We start from the raw sequence: 24,388 nt of genomic DNA, 5'->3' as shown, positions 1-24,388 counted from the left end.
ACGCTATTTAGACGAATAGGCAAGTTTTCCGAAGCATAAAATTGAAGATTTCCCGCCAAAATAGAAACTTCCCGATAACATCGGAAATGACGTTCTAACATCATTTTAAAATATTCGATATCTAAACCAGAAAGTGTTAGATAGAAATAGACTTATTTATAGAACAATCCCCCATTTCTCACCTCAGGGAAAGTCATAAAACAGTTGGGTGCTAATGACTTTGTGAAAGGGAAAAAGTTCTAAACTTAGAAACTTCGAAAGAAGGGATTTGGCCTGTACCGTCCGCGGGCCGCATAAACATTGATAGGGGGCGTATGTGGCCCGTGGGCCGCAGGTTGTGCACCCCTGCTGTTATAGTAGAAATGCACATTCCACTAATGAAAATTGTATCATTTTAGTTTGATTCACTAACTTCACTAATACAAGGTGTGTTTCTATTTCAACACTTGGCGGTATTCCATCTTTATTTAGTACTGCCAAGTGTTGAAATAGAAACACACCTTGTGTTAGAGAATCAAAGAAATTAAGAAACATGATTTCAGAAGATTTGATTTTAGTCATTGTTCGGTAAAATCATTAATTTTTTCAGACTTAATGGTGAACAAAAATAATAATTTTCATTATCATTTGACAAACACAGTGTATTGTATTTAGTAATTTATTTAATATTAAGCTGGTCTGTAGCATTAGAAGTAATTGATTTTTTTTTTTATTGTAAATAAATCAAAACTTAGAAATTGTCATAAAATTATGTTTTGAATATGGCAGCGACAAAATTCACTGGATAATGTGATCTGTGATGTTTTTATCCACAAGTTAAATGTACAACTTTTGGTGGAGGATTCATGACTAAACTTAAAGATAAACAAAATTGGGTAAGTTATATCCCATTCGCACACAATCTACAACTCACTTCGATCTCGATTTACCTACAATCTCAATTGTGACTGTTGCCAGACAAACGTCGAGCTGTTTGCACAGGCAGTCCACTTGAGAAGAACCCGGCTATTACACACGATGATAAAACTGACATAAGTACACGGTTAGTCATGAACATCAACAAACAAAATTGAAGTTTTGGTTAGAAATAAATACTTTTTCTTGCCATATAACTAATAATAGACAGATGTCATCATCTCTCCAGTTGTCTTTTTTATTTGTGTCGATAGCACAACATGTGTTCCACAGCCATCTTGTATTTTCTTGTGTGTGTGGGATTGTGGGATCTCTCTTATGACTGTATTATTTCATTCACCAGTACAGTGTGTATTTCTATTAATAGGATTTATTAAACTGGTATTTAAGATTACTGCAAATCAATCACACAGATTAAAATTGATACATACATATTGCATTTCGGATTTGTATGTCCCTCTTCAGCGGGTATTTATCTAATAAATTCTACATAAAAATTAAAACAATAAACACTTTTAATTTTCCGACAATAGGTTATTGTTAATAGTATTTAAACTGAATTATTGTGTGGAAAGTGGAATAAAAAGAAAGAACATCGAAATTGTAAGAATTTTATATTTTATTATTGTTGGCATATTTTAAAACGTATTGTCAGAAAATATGTAATCCCAATATTATATATTGGGATTACGAGATTGTGTTCAAGCTTCTCCAGAAACCTCCCATGCTCAAAGGATTTATTAATTAAATAAGACAATGGTAAAGCAATTATATCTGCTAATTGTCTTAAAATAAATATATTTAACTTATCAATGTCCGGAGTATTTGCTTTTACACTCGTAATATAATCAAAATCTCTTTAGGAAAAGTCTCTTTCAAAACAAAAGAATCGAGTATTCCGCATGAAGAGGAATGTGAGAAAAAATGATTTTTTAACGTTGATGTGACAAAGCCTCCCATCTGTCTATAGTGTTCAGCAAATATATTATGTATTTTTTCTTCATTTTGAAAAAGTTTACCATTATGTTTCAACTGATTAATTTGTGCATTATCCTGTGTTTTAACTACTTTAATAGGTAGATGTTTAATCTTTTGCCAAAATTCTATAGAGGAACGTATATTAGAGAATTGTCTATCATAGTAATCTTCCTCTTCTTACCTAATTTTATATCTAATATCCTTGGATAGCCCTCTCAATTCTGTTAATATTTTAGCACGTTGATCTCCTAAAATACAACACTTGTTTAATTGTTTAAACAACCTCTTCTTCTGGCTAATTAACTTTTTTGTATCATTTGAAATAATTTTTTCCGAAAATGCCTTTCGCTTTATCTTGGTTTTCTTATTTAGTGTTATTACAGGAAAGTATTTATTAACCCGGCGTGTGTCATACCCGAGAAGATTTTAAACGCAGATTATTTAATGTTATTTTTGTCATGGAAATCCCTTCGCCACAGTAGCTGGAGATAAGGGAGTAGGAGACGAGGTGCAGTGTTGAGTTTAGTGTTGCGCCTGCGTCAGCAGAAGATACACATGAGCAAAGGTGACTGGGGCACGTCACACCCGACCTCATAGTCGGTGTTACATTTTTTAGTTGACAGTAAGTTTATGAGTTACATTTATTTATAGTATTCTTAGATTTACTTCTAGATTTCTCAAATGATAGTCTTCACATTAGACAACAAAACATGCATTATTCAAGGGAAATTCGAAAGTGATTACTGATCATCTGGGAGAACCTTCATTACCTGTTTCCAAAAAAGTGGGTAGTAAATATGTCAGGTGTAGTGACTGTACTAAAAAAAACAGATAGAAAAACAAAACATTGCTGTTCGAAGTGTGAAAAGCCAATATGTATGAAGCATGCAATTTTTGTGTGTTGAGATTGTGTTGATTTGTAGGTGTAATGTTGGTGCTGTGCAAATTGATCTCATAAGAACTTTTAGTTTTTTTCTATTTTTATAATTGAAAGATACTATAGTTATGTTGATTAACCAAAGAAGTTGTAATTTTGTTAGAATTTTATACGAAAAAATGTTAAACTACCAAAACTTGTAGTTTTTCAAAGAAAATATAGACACTGTGTTATTTCAATTAAAAGGAATGCTTTTCAATTATAAACATAATATTTTATTTACTTATCTTGTTGAATAGGTACTATTATTATTATCCCAAGTAAAAAAGTACTTAATACACAATTATAGTATAAAAAATTTGGCATCAAAGTTTCAGGTATCTCCTACCCACCTCATAGCTGGTGTGACATTTCTCACCTCATTCACGCCGGGTTAATGAAAATCTGCAGGATATCCTGAAAGTAATCTGCCAATTGGTCAACAGAAAGATTTGCAGAATAATAATAATCCCAAACGAAACAAGCTGACAGTGCATTACGTAAAAGATGTATTGATGAATTATTTATTTTTCTATGTGTTTTTAGCGATTTACCACATATTTCAGTATCTTTCCTTAGGAGAAAGAAAACTATAGGTGTATGATCCGACAATAAGTCCTGATGAATTAAAAATTCTGACTCACTTATATTAGTTAACCCGAAGTCAATCAAGGAGTGAGTGTCTTTATCGAATCTGGTCGGTTGCCTCCGATCAGCCAAAAGTGATAAATTTTCTGACAAACAATAGTTTAACAAGTCACAAGTACTTATTGGAGAGTCTTTAAGTAAATCTATATTAAAATCGGCAATAATAAGTAATTTATAATTCCTTAATTTAGTAATTTTAAAATGAATTATAGAATTTACTACACCAAAAAATAAACTGTAGTTTGAAGCCAGAGATCAGTAAATAACTACAATCAGAACTTTATTAATAGAAATTGTCATCACATCTATGTACTCTTCTGTAAATGTCAAATCAGGTATTACCTCATAAACCAAATCCTTATTTATAAACAAAACTATGCCTCCATGTTGGTTTGGTTCTCTTTCAATTTTTTCATATTAAAATTATTTTAAACGGAGGGTGAGTTTCATTAGTCCACGTTTCGCAAAAAGCCAGGATACCAAAGTTACAATCATAACCAGAAATAATGTGATTGATCTCCTGATATTTGTTATTTAAGCATCTTACATTACTATAAAATATATAAAGACCATCCCTTTCAAAATTAGTTATCTTATTATGTTTTAATAGAACTTCCATTATGAAATAAACTCTCAATATTCTATAACGTAAACACTCATGAAGGTGGAGAAGTTGCATTAATCTTTATATAAATTATACCATTTTTGGTCCAAGTATTTAGTATTTTCCCCTCCTTTTTTAAAACTCTAGTTTTAAAAAAAAAAAAAAGATTTCTATTATATGGTGTAAGATGATTTATATAAATTTTATATTCTTCATTAATTATTTTACATACACTAGAGGTAATTTTTAATCTATTCTCTTTAATTTTATCAATAATTTTTTGCTTCATAGTAACATTAGCCAATTTCACTACAATCGGCTTTGTCTTGCGCAACAATGAATTTCTTTCAGTTGGAAGAGACCTAGGCATATAGCAATTTACAATAGATAATTTATCAAATGTATCATCCACAAATGCCATAACTTTATAAACAATATCAGTTAAATTTTCATTTAGCAAAGTAGGAAGTCCAACAATTTCTAAACTTGAATTATTAACATCTTGCTCCATAGACCTTAATTTTTCATGTGTTTTATTTAATTCTCATTTCAATATAGAATTTTCTTGTTTTAAATCTGCAATTTCAAACGAAAACCTTTTGTTGTTAATCTCCAAAGAGTCAAGACGGTCATTAATTTTACCAAATTTATCTGATAAAAATTGAATCGATTCCTTTATACTTTTATTTGTTTGATTTATATTTTCCATACCTCCATAAATTTGTTTTAATTTTTAAAAATAGTTTGTCAAACCGGGTTGACTCAATTGGCTCGGGTGTCGTTGGAGTGAGCAAGAAGTTACTTTGCTTATTGTTATAAGTTTTACTAAATTTATGAAAAGTAGCACAACCAACTCCGTAACAGTAAAAATGAGCACTTTTCAAACATTGTGAACACAAAAGTAAATCATTATCCAAAATTTTTAAATTGCAGACAGAACATGAGAAGGAACGACGGTTAGCCATGCATCAAGGACCCCAATCGGCGAAAAAAAACTGTATTAATAGAAATACACACTGTACTGGTGGATGAAATAATATTTGAATAAATTAAGGACATTGAGGTGTATTAATTTAATCTGTTATGACTGGATCTAGTTTCAAGAACTCTCTTGAGTCGATCGCGATTGAACCTCGTTTCAGTCGAGATTGAAATGGTCGAGAGAGGTCGCACCACGGCATAGTTGCCGACCTTGGTCACAATCTAGATCGAAATGCTCAGTGCAAACGGGGTATTAGGATTGTGTTGAAAAGTTTATATCTCAGATTTGGGATAATGGAGCAAGTTTTTAGATGACAAGTCTATGAAAAAGTGTGATAAAAGAAATTTTGTAATGCAATAAAGCTTGTATAGTTTTAAGTAAGAATCAGTTTCATTTCTTCTGTTGTCATTTTTTATCAGTTTTTGCTTGAGTTTTATGAAAATAAAAAATTATCAATTTTACCAAATGACTGATGAGTTTTATTTATTTTGTCAGTTTTGATAAAGTTACAGCTTGTGTTTTTATAATTTTGAGTCAAAAATGTATTTACCTTGTTTTCTTGGTTCTAATGCACATCTGATTTTTTAAGATGTTAAAACCTGAAAAAAGTTAACTTGCAAACATAGTGCATGCCCTATTATTGAAAGTGCAGCTATAAAAAGTTAATGCATTTAAATGGTAATAAATGTATGTTTTGAAGTTTTTTTTATTTTTATGTTTATAGTGCTTCACAATGTCAGTATTTTTAAATGTATTTATTTATGACTCCATTATCAGGTACAGAGGATATGCAGGGAAATATAAAAATCATCTTTCAATTAAATGTTTTAACAATAAAATTTCATATTGGTATGCACAAGCATGAAAATTACCGGATACATAGTAACACATTAAAATATCCATGTTCTTCAGCATAGTAGATGACACGACTTTATACGAGAGTCATCTGCTGGACATCATTTATTTGGCTTGCTGTAGTTCAAAAGACCATCAAACTACTCTAAAACCAAAACCAAAATAGTGAGAGGAATGTGTATCATGACTATACTGATGTAATAAACACAAGTCAGTGAGTAGATTTGAGAGTAAATGATTTGAAAACTGAATGCTGCATTAAGTCAACTTCGTACCAAATTCTAATGCATGCTTGAAGTTTTGAAGATTAGAAAGTCCAAAAATAGTACACATTAGAATCAAGAAAGCATGGTGGTAATATTTTAATTTTAAACATATAAAATAATTTAAGAATAAAAATGGGTGAAGACTTTAAGTAGATTAATTTTTACATTTTATTGATTAACATTTTTTTAGATATGGAAGTTGTTTGGCTGTTCCCAGGTATCAGTTAAGCATTAAGGAGCATTTGAAATCTGAAATTAAGAAATGTGGAAGTTTGAGGCCATTTGATATACTTTTACTGAATGTTGATGTGTTAGATGATGATGATGATTTTGCTGATATAAATGTAAGTTTTATTATAAAATAGCTTGATTAATCTTTTTATAAGGCAACAAATTGGAAGACTTTGAAATTTAATTAATGATAATTAACACAAATATGCAGATTCATTTTTTCATAAAATAGATCACTTTTTACAAGACTAAGAATTTCAAAAAAAAAATTTATTTTGAACAATTTTTATGGAATTATATGTGATGATGCAAAATTGAGTTATTGGCACCTACTTGATGACATAAATAATGAAAAACTACTATAATTAAATATTTTGCTGAGAATATAGAAACCAAGCAATAAAATATCATCTCAAATGCTTCATATTTCCAGGTTGTAATAAGTAACATCCAAAAAATAATGCACATGCCATTTATCAAAAAGTTCCAGCATTTGAATGATGAAAAATTGTCACAAATGACAACAAGCATATCATATATATATATGGACGTGTGTGTACTAGTGATGTAACGAATATTCGGTTACTATTCGGTATTCGGCCGAATACCTAAAAACAGGAGTAAGAAATAACAAAAACACAGTAAATTAATCATTTTGGTATTTAGATTTAATGTTATCGAGTTAGTGTTGTTTGTTTATATTTATTTATAACTTGTAACATGCAAAAAATAAAAAAAGAAAATAATATTAGTCACATGTGTTCACAATTTATAATTACAAAGATCAGCACACGTACACACCTATTCGTTTGAGAATCGTTGCACATCTGAGGGTCTGACCCTGCCTATCCTTCTTTTTAAGCGCTTGTCTTTGCTCTTCCCTTTCTCTTTCCTCTATCGCTCTAGTCCACGTATGTCTATGCATACATCATAATATGCTCTCACGATACTTTTGATTCGTCACTTTTCCGTCGTAGATTTCCCATTTTACAATTACATGACTCATAGCCTGGTGATAATGGAGAAAAGAGACAGATAGGATGTCGGTATAAGTCACAGTTATGATTTCACAGATTCGAAACAGCTTGGTAGCCCGAACGACCCCAGGCTTTCGCCCGTGAACGCTAAGTGACTTTCATTACAAGCATTTAGCTTTTCGAAGTCTATGACAACAATTGTTTGGCATTGACGGCCGCAAATTTCGTGCCAATAAGCTGCCTCGACTTGTTCGATTATGTTATCAACTCAATTTCATATTTATTTTCACATTTTCACTTTGCGGTTCTTCTCTGTTCTTCTTCCGTTATTTACACGTGTAGGTCATTTCATTGTTATCCACATTTGATATCATCACCACTTATCATTTATCACATATAGCCATGACGTTCTTGTCTGAACTGTCAAGAATTAACGCGATTGGCGAAGCATAGTGACAGTGAGCCAATAGAGAGCAGGGTCCTTGCCATAATGCGGTTTGCATGCCAATTTTCGTACGTGCGTTAATCGAGCCGAATAGTTTGGCCAAATATTCAGCTATTCAGCCATGCTCCTGGCCGAATATTCGGTATTTGGCCTGAGGCCAAATATACTATTCATTGCAACACTAGTGTGTACACATTGCACATGAATGGTGTTTGTATGTAGTAGTAGCCCCAAGTCTCCATTTGTGCACTATGGTGGTTGCTTCTCAATAGCTATAAGGGTGCGGGAGATATGGGGCTTAAATTGGTTGACTTCGAAGATTTTCTATTTCAATTTTAAAAATGTTCGAACCGTTTTAAATTTGAATTGGTTCAATTATAGAACGATTGTAAATGTTCCAGAAAATTGATCAAATTGAAAATAGTTCATTTGACTGGACGTAAAAATTTTCTAATTAGTCAGGAAACGGGGGACGTAATTCTTGCATTCTGTGCTATAAGGGTGTGGGAGATATGGGGTTGAAAGTGGTTGACTTCGAAGATGTGTAACAATGGAAGTGTTGAGTAACAAAGGAGTAGCGGCATGCAAGATTTACAGATGGTTTTTTGTGTTTTTGGGGGAAATCGAACACATTTTTAGACTCGTAAAAATTCTCTAATTACTCTGGAAACGGGGGACCTAATTCTTGCATTCTGTGAAAACAGGTAAGATTGGCTATAATGTAATTATCTTAATCTTCACAATCGTTACTTTTTGCCCAGCGAAGCGGGTCCTTGCAGCTAGATTCTAGATTACTTAGAAAAACAGTCTTTTATATATAATATAATAAAAACCCAGCAAAGCGGGTCCTTGCAGCTAGTTAATTAATATAAATTTGAATGACATGAAAACTTAATCTATTAAATTTTTATGTTGTTTAAATATTTTTTAATACAAAAGTTACTAAAATATATGGTGATTTTAAAACTACTTTATAAATGTATATTGGATGTTTGAAATGTAAGACTGCTGTGAAAAGCAAGAATACAAATTATGCACTTACACTAAAGAACTCTGCTTCTACTGTACTATTTTAGATGCAATTTTTTGCAGGAAATTAAACATATTTTTAGACCCATCTAAAAATTTTCTAATTTGTCTCAGAAGAGGGGGATTTAATTCTTGCACTCTGTGAAAATGGTTAAGATTGGCTATAATCTTAATTTTCGCTTTTGTTGCTTTTTTCCGAGCGACACCAGGTTCATCTGCTAGTATGATATAAAATACATATATTTTTTTTAAATTGTACGATTGAACTTTATAGAAGTACAAGTTTAAACTTTAATATTGGGTGTGCATAGCTGACTGACATATTCTGGTATTCAATAGTTTTTAATATATATCAAGAGGGAATCACATTCTAGGTTTAAATGTAAAGTATATGTTTTTACTACTGATAGTAGTAGTATCTGTAGAATGGCTTCCTTCAGTTGTGGGTTATATATTGTCTTATATCTCAGATAAGTGTACCCATGGGGAACTGCATTTTTCTGTAATACCTAATCAGCCAATCATGATTAAGCTGATATCAATACATTGTTGTTCATTAGTACAGGTATTGATAGTATACAAATTGAATTTTAACACAGCTGCTTCTATGGTTGCAACAATAGTTTAAAAAGTTTGGATAAGTTTATTCTTTTCTTTTCACATGGTGCCGGTATGGTAATTTTTGTATTTAAATCTAGTATTTGTGATTTTTAAGATATAATATTTAGATGAATATTGTAGAATGATAGGTGCAAATACTCTTAAGTTGTGAAGCATTTTTGAATTTTTGAAGCAAATTGTGAAGCATCAAAATTTTGCCCATGTAATTTGTAACAATGGTCCAGGGTACATTTAATCCATGAAATTTTGATTGTTATAATTGCACCCATGCCAATGCAGTAAATACATTCTGTTTGTGTTCTACATATAGACTTCTCGATGTAAGTCTGTATGTGGTGGAAGAACGTAACCACACTACCATTTGATCATTCTGTCATTTGTGAAGTTTCAACCAAGTCAGTATCTGACATTATATTGGACAAGTTGTCATTATCAATTTTGATAAACACAGAATAAAGTACCTTGTTTAGAAGAAATCTATGGGAACGCTTGTGTTTTCCAATAGCAAGATGTGGAAGATCATGCGGACATTTCTTTCCAACACATTGTCAAGTCTTTTGGCAAAACATATCATGTTGGAAGACATGGTTTAATTACTTTTTGTTGAAATCCTCTAAACTGGAATAAGGTTATCCAAAAGTAGTTAGTCTTTTCAAGAGAAAGTTAGTTACAAGCAATTTTATTCTGTTTTGTGAATTATTTTATGTTACTGTTGTAACTAGGGGCATAAATTATAATAAATAATGAATGGTTGTTTCTTTAATCTGAAAATATTTCTCTTGGTAGACTATCTTACAGCAAGTCAGGTCAAGAAAATCTTTTATTGTATTTTCAATTTATATGCATTTTGAACTGGTTTCATTTTCCAGTTCCTCTTCAGTACTCTAGAATTACAATTGCAGATATTGAGTTGACAAAAATACAAATTAAAAATTAAAATGAGTAGAGATGTCAAATAACACAACGGAAACATTATTACCAGTACCTTTAAGAACTTTACACACTTTTTTTTCCCGAGTTATATTCATACGGTACTTGTATTTATCATATGAAATTATCATTCTTGGCGTAAACCATAATATGATTAAACAATATCGCTATAAATAATAATAATCTAAATATATAAAATTACTTGTCCTGACTGACTGAATGACTGATTCATCATTGCCCAGATCAAACCACTGAACCTAAAGAGATGAAATTTGGTACACAGTTAGGGTACGTCATGAAAATGCACACTAAGAAGGGATTTTTCGAAATTCCCCTACGGGGGGCGAGGGAGAGGATTAAAGCTTAACCGGGAAAATGACTTCTACTGTACTATTTTAGATGCGATTTTTCGTTTTTGACTACGTTTAGTCTTCATTCAGTACTTAGGTGTATTAAATTGATAACATTTCAGACATGGTTATAAATATTTTTATCTATTTCGATTTTAAAAATGTTCGAACCGTTTTAAATTTGAATTTGTTATTGCATATTTGTTTGATTATAGAACGATTGTAAATGTTCCAGAAAATTGATCAAATTGAAAACAGTTTGTTTGATTTTTCGGCAATTCTCATCATTCTTGGTGGTAGGTGTTATATAACAATTACTACGATTGTTGAAATACTGAATATAAATAGGGTTTGCTTGCAAAATCCTTGCGGGCAAAGCCGCAGGTAACAGCTAGTACAATCATAAAACTTATTTACAAATAAGTAATATAAAAATTTAAAAAAAAAACTTTTTAACAAAAATATACATACAGGTTTTTTTCTTTTTTATATTTTTTGAAAATATTCTATTAAATCAATAGTTCTGTGTGTAAAACATAATAAAATGCAAATATTGCTAAAAATAAAAGTACAGTCTTAAACCCAGTAATAAGTAAGTTTAAAAAAAAAATTTTTTTTACAAAAAATATACATACAGGTTTTTTCTTCAATATCATTTGAAAAATATTCTGTTGAACACTAGTTATATGTTGTATAAATTCACAAATGGTAATCCATACACAATAACCTTTACAACATTTGGTGTTTAGCTTTTACAAACAATTCACTGGTTATTATGCCAGTGAATTGTTTATATAACCCTCTATAATTATTAAATTATAGAGGGCACAATTATGCCCTCTATAATTTCGTACCATTGCTGTTCAATTTGCATTCCATTAGAGATATTTACAAGATTACTGTTACTATGTTTTACGATTTCAATATGTTCTTTAAATTTTCTTTTATATATATTTTTCTTCTCATGTAGAATTTTAATATTATTTCTATCAATATTACAGTTATTATTTATAATATGGTTATACCAAGGGGTTGTTACGTTTTAATCAAATGGCTGCTTCGTGTTCTTTGATCCGTATTTCTAAAGCTCGTCCTGTTTTACTTATATAATTTTTTGGATTTTGGCAATTACAGTTGATTTTATAGACTACACCTGTTTTTTTCTAGCTAGGTTTCAATTTAGCTTTCTTGATTTTACATAAAACTTTGATTTTAAGGAACAAGTTTCTTTATGCTGCACATCCAAAGATGATTTTTATTTAATGTTTACAAGATAGAATATACAGGGAGTGATTTTTGGTTTTGAATTTTGCAGGGGTAGATGCTTGCATTTTAAGGATCTAATCTGGAAATCTATTCCCAGTTTTTATAATTTCAATATAGTTGATATTTAATGTTTCAAAAGAAAAGTATATAACAAACAATATGAACTATAAACTTAAAGGATCTGATGCTAAAAAGTTTTTTTAAAAAACCGTATTGACTGCTTGCACTTTACCACAATATATTACAAAGTTTTTAATTTGATATTATAATGAACATTTTTTTGATATTTTGTATTTTACAATTGGTTTCACATATTCAATATTTGTAAATGTTATTAAAAAATAAAGGCATAACCTACCCAGGATTATTGTTCTATTGGGTTGTTCAGAAAATAATTTCATTTTTTTTATGTGGGAAAAACAATTTTTTAATAATATATAAATATTTTATTGACTTCTTTATATATTGACCATTTTGGTCCAATACCTTTTGCCATCTTTCTAGTAGTAGCATGATTCCATGTTCATAAAAGTTCTGATCTTTGCTTACAAAAAACTTATTCAAGTGATTTTTGACATCCTCATTTGAAGTAAATGTTTTACTGTTTAAAAAGTTTTGTAAAAACCGGAATAAGTAATAATCTGAGAGTGCCAGATCTGGTGAATATGGTGGATGGGGTAGCAAATCCTGTTCAAGCTGTAACAGCTTTTGACGAGTTGCCAAACTTGTGTGAGGTCTGGCATTATTATGGTGAAATACTACACCATTTCTGTTGATCAATTCTGGTCTTTTGTGTTTGACGGTATCACTCAGTTTGTCCAGTTGACAGCAGTACATTTCCGAATCAGTTGTGGAATTGTCTGGTAGAAACTTGAAAAAAAAATTCCTTTAAAATCCCACCAAACAGAGATCATCACTTTTTTTATGAATATCAGCTTTTGAAGTGCTTTGAGCCAACTTCTCTCTTTTACTCCATGATTGCTTGTGTTCAAGATTGTTATAAACAAACATTGCCAGTTATGATTCTCTTCAAAAATGGATCATTTTCTCAGCGTTTGAGAAGCAAATCATGTGTCGATGCAACAGAGCAAATTTCTTTCATTAAGAACATGTGGAACCCATATATCAAGCTTTGAAATGAAATCAAGTCAAGTGATCATAAACAGTTGAATTTGACAAATATAATCTCTTAGCAATTGTTCGTGTTGTTATTTGGCAGTTTGATTCAATCAGTACCTTTATTTTGTCTTGTAAAGCTTCAACTGGCCTTTTATAATGTGGAGTATCTTCAATATCAAAATTGCCAGAACAAAATTTTGCCAACCATTTTTGCATTGTCATTCTGCCAATACATCATCTCCATACATGTCACACAATTTTTTTCTTACTTGAACAGCATTCTTATCTTTTCAGTAATTAAAAGAAAACAAAATATGCCAAAAATGCTGCTTTTGATTTTCCATATTTGATGGAACAAAAAAAATTGCAAAGAATCAAACAAAATTTTTACAAATAAGCCTTGAACTGTCAGCTGTCAAAATATATAATGACAGTATGATTTAGAATGAAATTGGTGGGTAAAAATACAATTGATTTCTCTGATGGTAAAAAACAAAATTATTTTTTGAACAACCCAATATTAACTGACGAGTGACGGTCTTTTTGGTAGGAAATTTTCACATTCAAAAATTGAAATAAAATTAAAATATATAACTTAGTTAATTAACTTCATGTTTCCTTTCCTTCTTAATAAGAATCTACTTTATCAATGAATTAAATATACTGTAGACTGCTTTTGATATGATTTTGTTTAATATAAAGTTTATATTAGACATAAAAGTAGAATAGTGCACTATTTACAAAAGTAATAGACTTATCTCAATTTAGTTGTAGAATATTGCCAGATGGTAATTAAGTTTAAAATATTAAAAATTGAAGAGACAGTCTGTTGAAGCTGAAATCACCATTTATTCAATTTCAATGTTCCAGAATACATTTTTGATGAGCATCCTTTTCTTGTAGGCTACTTGGTTGTCAAAATTAAAAACATTCCTTTAAAAACAATGAAAAATAAACAAGTAAAGAACAAGGGGCAGCTGAAAATCTGTAGAGTGTACTAAAAGTAATGCAGGATTTAAATTTTAAAAAGAACGTATTATTTATTCATTAATTGGCAAAATTGTTACATCATTTTAAAGGGTAAAAATTCAATTAAATATGAAATAGAATATCTGACAAATGCTGACACACTCATGTCCTTTTGGCAAAATTTTCAATTACATTTTTCACATAATTGCAGCTTAATTTCATTGATAACTTTTTGAATTTCTGTTTTCAATTCAGGAATTGTTCTTATTTTAGTGGCATAAACTTTGGACTTTATAAATCCCAGAGAAAAAAGTTGCATGGTATCAGATTGCATAATCTTTGTGGCCAGTTCTGATCACTGTTGAGTGTTGTTGCATTGCCCATGAAACTTCTGTTGCTACACCTTAGTTATTTAATTTGCCATATGACAGGTGGCACCATCCTATGGAACCGCACATCACTCAAATCCATGCTGTCTAAACGAGACCACAAAAACTCCAATATCATCACGCAATAATGCTCATCGTTAACAGAAACCGCATTTTTCAGTCTCGTTTTCGAATAAATATGGTCCGGTTCCTCCATCAGTCTAAAATCCACATCAAATTGTCACTCATTGGGTATGCATTGGTCATTCTTTGCACAATCTTTGCATTTCACTTGGCATGTTTCTCCAACCAAAAATGCCATGTAATTTGCTTACAGTTGCAGCAAATCTTTTCCCATATTTGTAATAAGTTCTGATCATCATTATGTGCTATTTTATCATGTATCACTCCATATTAATTAACTGCAATGTATTTACTACTACAAGATGTTACTTCATATGACGCTGCCAACCCAATGGGAGAAAAATGTTGCAAAAATTTCAATCTTGCATTAATTTTGGGACACCCTTTGCATCTACCAGTGCTTGCTTCTAGTGGATATAAACTTTACAATCCACAAGTTGAAAGGATGGATAAAGAATGAAAGAAGTCTGTGGCATTGCAAGTTCTGATTTTAAAACTTGCTGTTTAATTAGATTATTTTTTCATTGTTTTTAATCTTGATGGCCAAGTAGCCTACAAGGAAAGGTCGGTTGTCAAAAGTGTATCCAGGAACATTGAAATTGAATAAATGGTGATTCCAGTTTCAACAGATTGTGTCTTTGATTTTTAATTTTTAAGACTATTATATTTTCTGATATTCCATATTTTTAAATTTTAATTTATAATCAAATTTTATAAGTTTTGTATGTTGTTTTTCTTTACAAATAATTATAGATAAAATACATTTAATCTAATTGTAAAAGTACCTTGTTTAGTGTGCAGAGTACAGATTTAAAAATCAGAGTGAATTTGAAGACGCAGAAATAATAGACACAAATTCAGTGTCAAGCAGTTCGTCATCATCTGCCGTTGTCATATTTCCACAAGATGAAAAGAATGTTACTTTAGAAAAAAATGAGGTAAGTTTATATAATTAATGTTGCTCAAAAATTTTGCAAGATTTCTATATATTATTGAATGTATACATGTTAATCATTTAATTGATTTAACATTTTAGCAGTAGAGGAGAAGGTGATATTATGGAACCCCATTTTCATTATAGTGAATTGTAAACATGGTATCATAACTACACCCACATTTTTTGTGTGAAAAGTACCAGTAACTGTTAAACTAAATGTTCCTAATTGGATTTTTCGCTAATGTAATTATAAGTATGGTTTTTGAAGGCTTCTGTACAAAAAGTCAGAAATCATTTACTCCAATGTATTTTATCAAAAAAATGCTTTTATAATAGAAAAATATGATCCCCCATCAACAATATATATTCCAGCAGCTCTCTCTTGATATTCTTGGGAAGAATTGGCTTTCTACCTAGTGTCTTTTTCACAAATTGCCCTGGACAAATGTCTGCTTGCAAAGAGAGTTTGGGGGAGTTGGGATCCATATTAAAAGCACCAATGGGGTCCATATTTCACACATCTCCATCTTGGGATAACTTAATTCCTGTCGACACCAAACTTTAAAAACGTGAGCATCGCGCAGATTAATACGTACCCCTAAGTCTCTGCAACGGAATACATGCACCGGCGAACCTACAACCGCGCGATTTATATTTTAGAAATAATTAAATTCACTTACCATTCAAAAGTTTTGAATTTCGAAAAACACAAATATGCTAATTCACTACAGACAACCGTTTAACCAAAGTTTTTCCCCTCGCTACGGATGTCTGCCTAGTGCAGTTCGGCCACAATCCGCTATGGTTTGCCTTTATTATCAGTTTGAAATGGAGGGGTTCCATAATACCTGCAGGGTTTCATAATACCACCTTTTCCTCTATTCTTTTTTGACAGAATTATGTACACTTTTGTATCAAAATGCCTTCATTACGTTTCTTGTGATAAAAACAATTGTGATTACATTAAATTGATGTAAAAGTGCATATTATTCTGACAAAAGAAATGTATCTCTTTTAAGTTGCATAAAGTAGTTTTGTAAATTGTTTGGAAGGGGCGTTGTAGATAGGATACTGAATGGTGACCATAGGTGAAGGTTGGGGTCATTGACATCCTTTCCCTTTTCTCTGTTAAAATGGATGAGAAGAAACATTACATTTAATGGTTTCCAGGCATTGAGAACATGTACTGTGATGACAGTGTGAGGTTCATAGAAAAACCTTTCTTAGACAAGGAAAAATGGGTTAGGAGTGTTGGGTAAGTATAACTTCATAGAACCAAGGGCAGTGACTCAAAAAAGTTTAAGAATCACTGATTTAAATTAAACTTTTCTAATTTTTTTAAAAAAACTATTTTAATGGAGAAACAAAACAACAACAACAACAACCCAAACTAAAGTCCCAAACACTTTTGAGCTTCCTGTTCATCATCAGAAACAAAAACTGCAAAAATTGTCTATTCAAAAATTTTGCTGATTTTACAAGTGAAATCTGTTCTAAGCAGGTATGACTTTTAAAATTAAAAAAATAAATATACAGTGGATGATTGGTTAACGAACAATTCGGGTAGTGAACATGATCTTGGAACGGATTAACCGATCACCCAGTGTACTGTATTAACACAAATATAAGACATTATTGAATTTAAGACACATCTTAAATTTTTTTTATTAGATGTGATCTAATAAAAATAACTGTCAGAATATTATTGTACAATTCCTAATATAAAAAAAATTTTACAGGGGATTTATGACAGCGTGCTTCCGACAGAGCTTCCTTTTCTTAAACACGAAGAATTACACGAGAAACTTCGAAGTAAACTTCTCAAAATGACAGAATTTGACGACGATAAAAATTCCCGGAAGGAGAGTGGCGATTCCTCTGTTCAATCCATCTCTTTGGGCAAGGATTTATTTTCTCATTTGAGAGAAAAAGGAGAAGACAACGAAGTGACACCAAAAGGGTCGGTGGACGTTTCATCTTTGGCGGATAGGTTAAGAAAGCACTGCTGCCCCGACAAAAATCAAAATGGAGAAGTCAAAGAGGAGGAGGCAGGTGTTACCCTAACTGGATCCAATGATTATATTCTCAGTCTGAATGCGCGTATTAAAAATATACTTGGTAATGTTAAGACTTGCAGAAAGGAATGCTTGGCCCAGAGAGAAATTGATACATTTTGCAGCAAAATTCATATAATGTCATAAAATTAGATTTTAATTCTATTTAGTTTATATATAAAATATATAAAAGAAATGCTATATTTAAATATAATTTTGATAGCTATATTATTCTATATATAGAAATAAGTAAAGGCTCAAATATGAACATTAATATTGAAACTTTATTTTATAAATTTGTTAACTTTAATGAATTTTCAATAAAACAATGTTGATTAATAGTATATTTAGTATGCCTCGTGCAAATCAATATTCTTTTTACTCCTTTGGTCTGGTCCTAATAAGGCAGTTTTTCTACGGGGAACATGGCCCGCGTAAACTTTTGGGGTTCTTTCTACTTTCGGGTCGATACAGTCATTCGGCATCATAGACGTTTCACCGCCACTCCACCCTCGGGACATACTGAAGTTTACCCTATGCAGCGGAGTGGCTCTACCCAATGCCTGTAATAGTACATATCAGTTAGTAATCCTCTACGGGCACTATCTCCCCAGTCACCAGCAAGGTATCCGCTACAGGAGTAAGATTCCTCACCTCACTGGCATTAGCACGTAAGCCATGGCACCAGTCCAGCCTGTGCGAACAGCTGGACGTTCGACTGGCGACAGTTGCAATCAAGATCAGAATGAGTCGTGGATTGTGTGCCAATGCAGTCAGTTCCGGCCCGAGACAAGTTTTAGGATGGAGCGAGATCCTATTATGGCACCCCCCTTGGTTGCCCTTAATTTATACCCTTTAATTTTCTTTAATACTGAGGCGTCCCCTAAAACTTAGCGCCTGGAGCGGCTGCTCCGTTTGCCCTATGGTAGGGCCGGCTCTGAACGCAGTATTACAATCTATAGTGCGTCTGGTCAACTGTTGGAGCTGTGGCCGTATTCTGGTCACTGTCTCTCGTCTCGCGAGCCGGTCGCTGATTGGCTAATCCAAATGATTAGCCAATCAGTGACCGGCTTACGAGATACCACAGACAGTGACCAGAATATGGCCNATAATTATAATAAAGTTAAAATAAATTAAGTTAATATATAATTATATGTACAGTACCTAATTTATATATAATACTGTACAGACGATAGCAAACTCAATTTACCCGCCTAAACTTTCTGTAGCGTGGCGCTGGACGGCGGAAAGTAGTTCGGCTGCTGCTCCGCGATGACGAGTTGGTGATGACGTTTTACGCGTCCCTTTATACGAATACTGCCGCAATTTTTTCGACGCGTTAAAGGAATATACGTTATTGGAACCCGCGTTATAGGGGGTCTACTGTGTATACTCCTCTAAATCAAAGGAGTTTTCTTCTGCCGTTTGTATCGCGTGTTTTAGGCATCCGTTATTATAATCGGGATACTTCTGGTCGTAGATACACGAATACTTTCGGATGTTTTCGATAAATCTTTCCAGATCTATTCTAGAGTAGCCGCGAGGGAACTCAAAACACAAAAGCTCGTTTTCCGCCATTTTAGCGCCGTTTCGCAGTGACCAGAATATGGCCCCGGGGCGGTCAGTAGAGATGCTTCTATGGATGTCGGGAAGTCCGGGACGAAGCGTCGAGAACCGGAACAGTTCAAGACAGGCAGGATGGTGACGTTCGGGACGAAGAGTCCGAAGGTAGAACAACGAAGACAAGACAGTTAACTTCACAAGGGAGAGGCATGGAAAAGTCTCCTCGGATAACTTGGCAACAATAAGCAGAGAAAGTCTACGTCTGACCCTTTACAACGGGAGGCGGAGGAAGTCTACCTTTGTCCTGGAGATTCAGGCTTTTAAAGGATTCTTTTCTCGGATCTGAAACTTTCCGATTGGTCGCTTTCTTGTATCCAGGTAGATAACGGGGCTATGAAGGGTCGAATACGATCGAGAGAAATTAATCGCATTTTGAAATTCCTGCTCGTATTTAACTATTGTTTCGAATTCTTGTAAGTCTGACACACAATCTCCGCGCTATATCTCCTTTTAAGTATTTAAAACTTTTTTCTTTTTCTCGATGAATAATTTTATTATTTCCCGATTTAAAGTTTTTCTTCCAGTTTTTACGATCGTTAGAATCAAAGCCCGGTCCGTTCATTCGACGCTTTTATTAAATTTTTAACACGTGAGCTCGAGAATCGCTCGGGCTTCACATTTTCTACGTACAGTACGTATGTAGAAAATACGTAATGTTTTCGAGGTTGATGGACGAAAGCGCGGGATAACGCGTTTCGTAGTGACTCGAATCCGTTACTTTGAATAACTATATTAATTTTAGAGCAGTGTTAAAAATAGGCGGTTTACGGTAAGGCCGAGACTCCACTAGCGTAAAAACCTTCAATCACGTGACCTATTTGCGTTTGCGGCGGAGGTCCGGCGACGGTATATTCTACGAGCCGGATGGCCGAGCGGTCAAGGTGGCAGCATACCGCTCTGGGGGACCCGGGTTCGAATCCGAATGGGTCGAAAAATCCCCAGGAATTTTTCGGGGGTGGTCCGTTCGGATATGTCGGGCCCGTCCCTCACCACCCGGCAGCCCCATTGTGGGCCTGGCCGAACCCATAATGGGCTTGCAAAAAGAGGCCCTCTTAGTGCCCACAGGGCGGAAAGAGTTAAATAAAAAAAACAGGTATATTCTACGAGTTTTTTCTCTACTGTTACCCTAACTGGATCCAATGATTATATTCTCAGTCTGAATGCGCGTATTAAAAATATACTTGGTAATGTTAAGACTTGCAGAAAGGAATTACACACTTTTTTTTCCCGAGTTATATTCATACGGTACTTGTATTTATCATATGAAATTATCATTCTTGGCGTAAACCATAATATGATTAAACAATATCGCTATAAATAATAATAATCTAAATATATAAAATTACTTGTCCTGACNTAAATCTTTCCCGATCTATTCTAGAGTAGCCGCGAGGGAACTCAAAACACAAAAGCTCGTTTTCCGCCATTTTAGCGCCGTTTCGCGATGACCTAGATTTCGCTGATTTCCTATTGGTGGATGGTACCGTTTTACGGTCGTATTCGCGTCGAAAGTCAAACACCGCTCGACTGGCTTTTAGTGCGTAAAATTGTGTGGCAGAAAACTGAATCAGAAATCAGCTTTCGGTTCAGTTTCTGTTTTACGCTTTTATGCCAGAACACACACAGGTAAAAATTCTGGACGAATAGAAACGCCACTGCCACAAACAGCGCTACATTTTATGAATTTTTTTCTCTCATATATCTATCCATTTGTACCTTCCATTTTTTCTCCGCTTCCTCCGCTATAATATAGAAAATTTAATTAATAGACTCGTAGTCCGAATTCAAATAAAGAACGTGTGATTTAAATACTAGGCTTATATATCGATTCTACTAGACCTACCTGTTGTTTGAAATTTTGCACTTATACCATCCATAGACGTTGTTTGTCTTTATACATGATACTGATGTGGTCGAACGGATTCGATAAACTCCTCTATTTCATTTATTTTTCGTTTTTTCGAGACCGTCACAATTGTAGGTTAACCCTCATTGTTAGAATAAAAACCACGTGTCTACTTTGACGTCACAGAAAAGACCTCTTTATTGGAGGTATTTTGGCGTAAAAAGTAGAAACACACACTACTCTATTTTCAGTTCTGTTTCAGCCAAAATTTCAGAAAAATTTTTACGTTTTCTGTTTTATGCTAGATTTTAAGCCGAATTTTACGCGTGTGTTCCTGGCCTTACGCTGGTTTTACCACCCGCTCGGGCGTAAAATATCGTGGTCACGTGATTAAAAACTTTTACGGCCAGGGGTTTTACGCTAGGGGAGTCTCGGCCTAAGGGAGAATCGATCTGGCCAAATATTCCGGATTTTTAAACGCAAAACTCGCTGGCACCCGCCACGTGCGTACGGGAAGAATCTCTTTTTGTAATTTCCGGTGGAAATTACATACAAAATTGCAGGTATTATTTGGCAAAAGACAAATTTGTAGTGGTTAGAAAACGACGTTTCGTTATAAAAAAAATTAAATCGTTCGTACGGTCGAAAGTTCTGGAAAAAAAGAATAGGGACCGGAACCCGCGACTCCCACCGGTGCTGATTTTTAGCTATAAATTAATGGAGACGGCGGGTAATGCCACCTCCCTGCCATTATTAATTATCGCTCGGTAATTTGGCACAAAGAGCGAAAGATGGCCGGATTACATCGGGCTGTATTAATATTTAAATCGTTGCGGTCGATGCGTGTAAAATAATTTCGTTAACGGGCGAAAATGGCATTTTACAAATATAATTGGACGGAACGTATTCCTCGCGCTCGGTTCGACCAGAAGACACGGGCTCCGGGTAGGGATTGCAATTGCTGGATCCGCAAATACGCAATTAACTTTCTAAATAATGGCGCAAAAGTCGGCGTTGCCGTTCAGTGCGGCACGCGCTACCCCCTCTCTACGCCGCACCGCCCGCCCTTTTACCTCTGCCGATCTAATTGCCAGTTGACTTTCCGCTCTCGCTAAATAAAATAAGTAACTCCACTCCTAGTGACGGTGCGTAGTGTAATTCTAATTTACGGTCGGTTGTGACGTCGATGAACGCGTGACCGGACGATCGCAGTTTAAGCTTACGGGAAGCTGCAGTTTCGCGGTTCGTCCACGAAACCTAATCTATACCTCCGGGAGATGACCGTCACTAGCTAATAGATAACCTTCTATTTCAGCTCGATCGATATTTTACCGGAGACGAAAAATAAGAAAGTTTTCATACTTTTTTCCGGCGATCGGGAGTCGCGTCGCTCTCTCCGCTAAGCCTATCGCGCGTTTAACGGGCAGTCCGGCAGATACGGATGTCGACACGTTCGCGGTCGGATAGTACTACGCCTTTAAGGAATGGGAAGCCCATCAAAATATAAACGCCATTGTCGTCACCGACGGATCGAAAACCACCGACACGTGACTGCGGCTTTCGTCGACTCAAAAAACATCATCGTGGCCCACTTCTCTCTCCACCCCGAGGTCTACACTCGACAACAGAATACGCTCGCGAAAGCGAGGGAGTCGGAGGTGAAAACTTATCTTTGAATTACGATTATTTGATGACCCCGAAACCAACTAGCGTAGAGGCAGAAAGGGCCTTCTCCGCAGCGGGATATATACTCAATTCATTAAAAAGTAGGTTGGAAGACGACGCCGTCGATATGTAGCAATTATTTGTAGCGAGTTTCGTGGAATTTCTGTCACCCCGCATTTACCAAAAGTACGCGAACTTTGGTCGGGTGTCAGAAGAGTGACGTAACTTACAACTTTTATGTAAACACTCGTTGATTTTTTGTACTCACTTTTTCCGCTGCTCTCAAATGGCTTAGACGTAGAAATAAACTCTCTTTTTGTTAACGTTAACTTCGGGTTGTCCGAATCATTGGTAGTCTCTCGACACAATGCCATTTGTTTCTCGAGATCCCCTTCCAGAAAAGTCAAAAAATAACACAAGTGATTGATTTAATTTTATTTAATCCTTTAAAATGCTTTATTCGAGACTAATATTTTATAACTTGTATTCTAATTGTATTAAGTAAGAGTTTTTAACATTTATTCTATAAGTGGTTAGTGGACTGGGCTTGTGAAAATTAGTGAGAAACTGACACTACCCGGTTAGTTACATAGTTAATTAAATTAATGCGTATCGGCATCTTAGATATATGATGATACGAATGTACGTGATTCGTGATTGTGATAATAATAATAACTAACTATTAGACTACTACTAATTACTTTCTCACTACTTTACTAACACTAATAATTAAATTACGTATAAATAACTACAGACTGATACGTAGAGCCTACGTAAGAAAACTGGTAAGACTGATAGCCACTTAGCCACTAATTATACGTCTTTACATTATTATAATATAATCTATATCTACAGTACGTGCCTATATGTGGACGTGTATGTGCCTATATTTCACTCTGTAGCCAAAACTACACATCGCGCACGAATGCTGTTTGCGTGTGGTAGTAGCCCCGAGTCTCCCGTCGTGCGCTACGGTGGTTGCGTCTCGGTAGCTATAAGGGTGCGGGAGATACGGCGGTTGAAAGTGGTCGACTTGGAAAATGCGTAACAAAGGAAGTGTTAAAGAGAAAGCGGCGTGCGAGATTTACAGGTGCAGATGCGGTTTTTTGCGGAAAATCCAACATATTTTTCGACCCGTGTAAAAATTCTCTAATTAGTCTGGAAACGGGGAACCTAATTCTTGCATTCTGTGAAAACGGTTAAGATTGGCTATAATGTAATCTTAATCTTAAATGTTTTGGAATAGTCGTAGTGGGGATGGCTTTTGGAGGCGTGTGACGCACACACTTTGGTCGATTTTTCATAAGTAAAAGTGTACGAATAACAGAAAAAAGTGAATAGCGAAGTGTGAAAAGTAAAAATATACAAAACAATGCCAAAGCGTAAGAAATAATTTTTGCCGTCTCGAATCACATCTCGATGGCGCGGAGAAACGAAACCACGGAAGAAAGAGAAGTACGGTACGTCTAACATTGCTACGAGAAACAGAAATAATCAGAGAGAAGAGCAACTTGAAAATTATAGGGAAACAACGAATCGGAGAAAGAGTACGTAGAGGAAGAGAAACAGTCTTTTATATATAAAATAAAACTATATCTAAATATATAAAATTTCTTGTCCCGACTGAGTGATTCATCATCGCCCAAAGCA

General features: G+C 33.9%; 1 protein-coding gene across 4 annotated transcripts in view; it reads left to right on the top strand.

Moving 5' to 3' along the window:
- LOC111622851 overlaps window positions 1–17,891 on the top strand; it is a 49,337-nt gene extending 31,446 nt beyond the window's left edge. For all 4 annotated transcript variants that reach the window (XM_023365278.1, XM_023365279.1, XM_023365277.1 and 1 more), the window contains 3 exons: window positions 6,355–6,508; window positions 15,408–15,551; window positions 17,290–17,891. In XM_023365278.1, coding sequence (XP_023221046.1) covers window positions 6,355–6,508; window positions 15,408–15,551; window positions 17,290–17,751 — 760 coding nt within the window. In that variant the 3' untranslated portion in view covers window positions 17,752–17,891. The remainder of the gene's footprint in view (window positions 1–6,354; window positions 6,509–15,407; window positions 15,552–17,289) is intronic.
- The last annotated feature ends 6,497 nt before the right edge of the window (window positions 17,892–24,388 follow it).

Source organism: Centruroides sculpturatus, unplaced genomic scaffold, assembly GCF_000671375.1.
Source record: "Centruroides sculpturatus isolate CEXI.00-Female unplaced genomic scaffold, Cexi_2.0 scaffold226, whole genome shotgun sequence".
In the NCBI taxonomy this organism is placed as follows: Eukaryota; Metazoa; Arthropoda; class Arachnida; order Scorpiones; family Buthidae; genus Centruroides; species Centruroides sculpturatus.
Note: the sequence above shows the minus strand (reverse complement) of the source record. Positions and strands in the feature narration are given on the sequence as shown.